This window comes from Lycium ferocissimum, chromosome 6, assembly GCF_029784015.1.
Source record: "Lycium ferocissimum isolate CSIRO_LF1 chromosome 6, AGI_CSIRO_Lferr_CH_V1, whole genome shotgun sequence".
In the NCBI taxonomy this organism is placed as follows: domain Eukaryota; kingdom Viridiplantae; phylum Streptophyta; class Magnoliopsida; order Solanales; family Solanaceae; genus Lycium; species Lycium ferocissimum.
Window position 1 is genome coordinate 57,657,860 of NC_081347.1, and position 6,041 is coordinate 57,663,900.

Below are 6,041 nucleotides of genomic sequence, written 5' to 3' on the forward strand. Positions count from 1 at the left end.
TTCATAACATTTTTTTTTTTTGTTGGGATATTTTGGTTCAAAATGTTTTTTTTGGGGGCATTTTGGTTCCGGACTCCACCATTGAGGTCCAATATACATAAAAAGAAAGACAAAGAAAACGAACACATGCAGCCAAGCTCTCTTAAATCTCATGAATTTTACATACCTCCAGTATTGCAGGTACGGACAACAAGAATTTCATTTCCATAGCTTTGTTCTTCTTCTAGAACTTCCTCTGCAGAAGTGAAGGAAGCTTGGCTACAGTAATGCAGTTCAATCAATTCTAATGTGGGAATATCTCCAATCTCTGTAGGAACCTCCTCCAAATAATAGCAATGCCTTAGGATTAGACACTCAAGGCTAGGAAGACTATCACTGGTTGCTTCCTAGTGCACCAAGTTCGTCATGAAAATGTGTAGCAACTTGAGTTTCATGAAGCCTCCTTCATTTAGATTCCAATTTCTCCCCTGGAAAGCAAATTTTTTTAATCTGAGCACCTTGAGATTGGGTATGTTACCAAGCATAGTCATATCCTCCCATAGAAGATGTGTTCCTACAAGAGTCAAACTTTTGAGGTTTGTTGGAAAAAAAACCTGTAGCGGAGCACACAACTTTTGGAAATACTCTACAGAAGATGGAATTGCGAGATGAATTCTTAGCTTCTGGAGATCAGCTAAGGAGACAAGACTACCAATAAATTTAGACCATTAATGATGATCTGGATGGATCAAAACTCCCAATTTCTGTACTCTAGGGACTGCTGAAAAGATTTCCTTCCAATTGGAATTAGCAGTGCGTATCGAATCAACTGTTTCTAAGTTTTCAAGACCCAAGAAATTATGTGTGATAGAAGGGGCATGCACACACATTCCCCCAGGATTGAAATGTCTCAAACTTGACAACTTCCAAACTTCCTGCGGCAGGGATAATTGATTTGTAACTGGAAGAACAATCAATGTTTGTAGATTCCATAGGTTGGATATTGATGCTGGAACATCGGTACCAGTGGTACAAGCAACATATCTCAACTGTACTAGTTGTGTTATCTCACTTGGAAAACATGAAAAGCGAATACTTTCAAGATCCAGTACCCTTAACAGTTGAAAACGAGAATTGATCTTTTTGCAGCATTCAGGGTCCTCTAGATAAGTATTGGGTTCGCCCAAGCACAAGATGGTACGAACTGAATCCAAACTATCTTTCTCTAGTCCAAGATTCTTGTTTTGTAAATCATCTGGATGCAAACATAATCGCCGTATAACCTGCTTACCTTCAGGAGACACTTTGAAATATTTACCCTTTACATGAAAAAACTTGGCAGCTTCTCCCTCTCTCAAGCATAGAAGTCGAACAAGGTCATGAATTCTACAACTTCTAATTTTGCCACTGGCCCCACTTCTACTAACAATGATCAAACTTCTGCTAACTAGATCCACTAAACACTCTTCCGCTACCTCTTCCAACTTTTCATGACTAGTTGTTTTCAAAAAACCTTCTGAAACCAAAATCCTAATCAACTAATCCGCATTAATGTCTGCATCTTCTGCAAAAAGCCCCATATAAAGAAAGCAAGCTTTTAAGCTGCAAGGCAAGTAGTTGTAACTCAAAGCCAATATTGCTAAACACTGCTCAGAGGTTGAACCTACATGTGAAATCACATTTTCTGCTGCTTTTTTCCAATCATCATATGTCTTAGGAATCTTAGAGAGAAGCCCAGCAACGACTACAGCTGAGAGAGGTAATCCTTGACACTGTTGTGCTATCTGCTTCCCAATTTCTTCCAGTTGAGGAGGACAGTCTTCCTTCCCGAATACCTTGTCAGACAGTAAATTCCAACTACTTTCAGAATTAAGGAAAGGCACATGATGAGGAGGGCAACCATTACTAGCAGAATCAGCTACTTCCAAAAGCCTAGTAGTTATTATTATTCGACTTCCATTATTATCATCAGGAAATGATCTAATAACATGGTCCCAGGCTTCTATGCTACATACATCGTCCAAAACTATCAGATACCTCCTGCATTTCAATTTTCTATACACTAGCTCTAATAATTGGTCATAGGTCTTTCCGTGATATATTAACTTTGCACCGGGAGTAACAAAGCTTAAAACATCTAAAAGCATTTCTCTTGCATCGTATTCTTGAGAAACAATAACCCACGAAGAAACATCAAATCGACAAACAATTGATGGATCGCTAAAAATTATTTTGGCAAGAGTTGTCTTACCAATACCGCCCATGCCAACAATTGAGACAACATTCAGCTCCGATGCTTGCCCTGTGAGTTGATCTCTTATGTTGCTGAAGACATCCTCCATTCCAACAAGAGTAGTTTCCTCATCCAAGACATGCCCTGATGAGCGGAGAAGCGAAGCATTTGTTGATGGCAGTTCTTTGATATGTTGGTAGTCATTCTTGAATTTCACCACCTGCTCTTGTATGGAATCCATTATTTTTCCTATTTGCTGCAACTCATCATAAAGCTTACAACAAGTGCTGTATTGATTGTCTCTATTGTCAGCCAAATGGATTCTTCTTAGACACAATTCAACTGTATCTTCTGCTTTAAGTCCTGCATCTCTAATCTTTTCTTCCAAAAAACTTCAATGCTTCTTCGTCATTGATCCGTCCCATGTCCTCAAGGAAAGTTTGCAAGAAAGTAAGTGTTCCATAAAGAGAATCAACAGGTCCCCTAATATTTTTAGAAATCAAACTTGGATTAAATTTCAAGACTTGCTCCAGACTTGTCATAAGTGAAGTTACAACAGCATGAGCCATCTTTCTCTCTCTCTCTTTCAAGATTTGTTTGTGTATGCACATATTAAGGAAAATGTGTCTAATTTCCTCCTTCTCAACCAAGTAGTACAACCTCCTCAGTCCCAAAATAAGTGTGGCTTTAGCTCTTTTTACATCCATTAAAAGAACAATAAATACAAGGTGTCATTTACTAAGTTGCCTCTATTTATAAGTTGTTTTTGAAAATTGAGCACCGTTAAGAAAAAATAGTTCTTTAATGTAAGGATATAAGTGGATCGGAGGGGATAAATATTTTTTGCTAAAACGATACTTATTTTGGGACGCACGAAGTTTTTTTTGCTTCCACAGCAATACAAAAGCATCATAAATAGTCAACTGCTTGCATTTTTTAGAAGCACGAGAGCGTAATTTAAGGCTATATAAGTTCATAAAGAGGCTATAATTTAAGGCTATATAAGTTCATAAAGAGGCTCGTGCTACCCATGTGAGAGTTTTTTAATACAGGAATCTTGACTTCATTTTTTATTTCTGTATATGCAATGCATTTGACTATTTAAGGTTTCGAAAACTATGCAGGAATAAAGTAATCAAACAAAAATATTGTTGATTTTTAAATCATACCCTAAAGTAATTCCGCTTTGGGGGCAAAGCAACATTAATTGATTGCTCAGAAGATCAACTAGCAGAGGTTCAAAATCAGCTGGGCTGTGAAATAATAACTATTGTAGTATCTTAGATGCTTATCTTAAATACATGTCTACAAGTCCTAGATTCTTGTTATAAAAAATGTGTAGAGCTCTAAAATTTTAGATACTTGTAGAAGAGAATAGAATTGTCTAGATCGTTTTACTTAGGAACATGTCTAGCTAGCATCATCTCTACACAAGTATAAATAAGTGTGATCTTAGTCACTTATAACCAAATTACTTCAAAGTCATTCAAGTCAATTCAAAAGTCTTCTTTCATGACAAAGTTCATCTGAGTTAACGATCTTGAGCTAGTAGAAGATATTCAATTTAATTTTTCTTCTGCTATATTCGCTACAAATATTCTGAATAATTTATCTCGACACCTCCTCCTAGAACTCACTAAAAATGGTGAAAACGAATTACAGAGACCAGTGAATAAGAAGTTTGTCTTCCCCTATTAACAAATTATTATGGATATCGTAAAATTATAGCTCAAATCTTGTACTCGATCGGCTCAATACTCACGAGTAGAGTTATTTATGGTCGGTTTTGTTCTGTTTTTATCAAAACCAAACTAATTATATTGCTATGGTTGGTTTGGATTTCACAGTTTTGTCAAAAAAAAAAAGAAAAAAAAAAAAGATTTTCTTTTGACAAATCCATACATCCTATGGTATTTTTTTGGGTAATCTAACACTTAAAAGACACTTTTTACAAATATTAATGACTCTAGTAGCAAGGTACAATCCAAAATCCTCTTGAAACCCATTCCCTTTGATCTTGAAGAGGAGAACGAATTTCCTCTTCACTGGTCTTTATTATTTGGATGCATCTTTTTGATCACCGAGGTTTTGGAGGAGTAATCTAGTTTATATAAACAGTGATTGCCATTAACGGTAAAAAATATTTGAATTTTATTTCTGTGTCTGCACATTTGGAGCTACTAGTTTTTGGAAACGTGCGTTGCACGTTTGTCCCCCATTATTATATAAAATATTGATAATTTTAAAAATGTTAAGTTATAGAATAGGAAATGCTGCAATTAATTAAAAGTGTCGATTTTACCATTTAAATTTTATTCATTAAATAAAATCCATAACAGCGGGGTGGTGTATTTTTAATCTATCAGAAAATGTCTGAAGCTAATTAAGATAATATAACATTTGATTATATGAGTATGTTGATGAATTCATGCTCTAAATTTAATAAAAGCATGTAAAATAGTCTTAACAAAATTAGACAAGAACATGAAGAAATATATATGTCAACAAAACCTGCAAATAGAGCATAATGACTATACATTTCTCTTCGTCCCAAGCGTCCAAATGTAGGATTATTTGTTCTGATATAAAAATACTTTCTCAGAAGAAGCAATGAAATAAAATCATATAGAATCTAACTTGCATTCACTAATTAAATATTTCGCTTTACTCAGCCAAGTACTCACAATTACACATCAAATTTTAAATCTCGTAGCCTTCAAATTCAAAGAAGATAACAGTAAAAGAATCAAATACAAAAAACATAAAATGAAATTGAAGTTGTAACACCACAACAGTACCTCTAAATTCTATAATTTAAATGGATTGACAATTGAAACGTTAATTAGGATACATACATACAAACACAAACAAAATTCATACATTTCAAACCCCCAAGCAATAATAGAAAAAGCACATAATTAAGCAGAAGATAAATGAACAAATATAACAAATAGGATACATGAAGAGTTCATCTGGCAACATAATATTTGGCCTTGAAACGACAATAATGCTAGAACTCCAAATTTGGTAAAACGTACATAGCAAATATACCAATGTATGAATAAGGCCTTCTAAATTTCCATTGCCCAACACCTTGATAATCAAGATGATAACTCATTTGTTATTGCCAGCAAATAACCAGTGATGTTATTGTAAATCAATGGGAAAAAAATATTATTTTCACATGGCACACGATTCACAGAAAAATGTTGTGAGGTAATTGTACTTATAAGCCAAAACTTACATTTATGGATTGTGCAAAAATATCAAAAGGCACGCTAATGAAAGGTCAATTAACTGATTTACTTCATAACTGTTACAAGTGAAACAAACACGATACATTAGAGAAACTTTAATTTCAGAATAACTATTAATAACTCCACTAACTTTTAAGTGTGTATTTACTGTTAGAAGTTGCAGCATACAACTCCAAATGCCAACCAAAAGATGGAAACGTACATATATTTATATATATATAATTAAATTAAATAACTCTTTATTGTCTTGCTATTTGTAACTTACAATTGAATATTAGTCTATAGGGAATTTATAATATATATTTACATATTTGTACAATAATATGAACTGAATATGTGAGATAAAAAGGTAAAATGGCCGATTAATTACTTTTGAAGGATATTTTCGTAATCCAACTTTGATGCTTGGGGCTTCTCACTTTTAATATATTATTATATTATTATTATTATGATATGATGATTATGATGATGATGATACTGGTAAAATGAATTGTTACTATCACCAAGGTGCAACAAGTTGATTCTTAATATTTGCTGCATTGCTTCCCATGTTTTCAATGTTTTTGGTTTAG

The 6,041-nt window shown here is 34.0% G+C and overlaps 1 protein-coding gene across 1 annotated transcript; it reads right to left on the reverse strand.

Annotated features, from left to right (window-relative positions):
- Positions 1–707: 707 nt before the first annotated feature.
- On the reverse strand, positions 708–2,453 carry LOC132061424 (putative late blight resistance protein homolog R1A-10). The gene is made up of 2 exons (XM_059454247.1): positions 1,519–2,453; positions 708–1,473 (listed from the first exon to the last, which is right to left on the reverse strand). Exons 1-2 carry the CDS (start codon positions 2,451–2,453, stop codon positions 708–710), a joined length of 1,701 nt encoding a protein of 566 aa, XP_059310230.1.
- Positions 2,454–6,041: the final 3,588 nt, after the last annotated feature.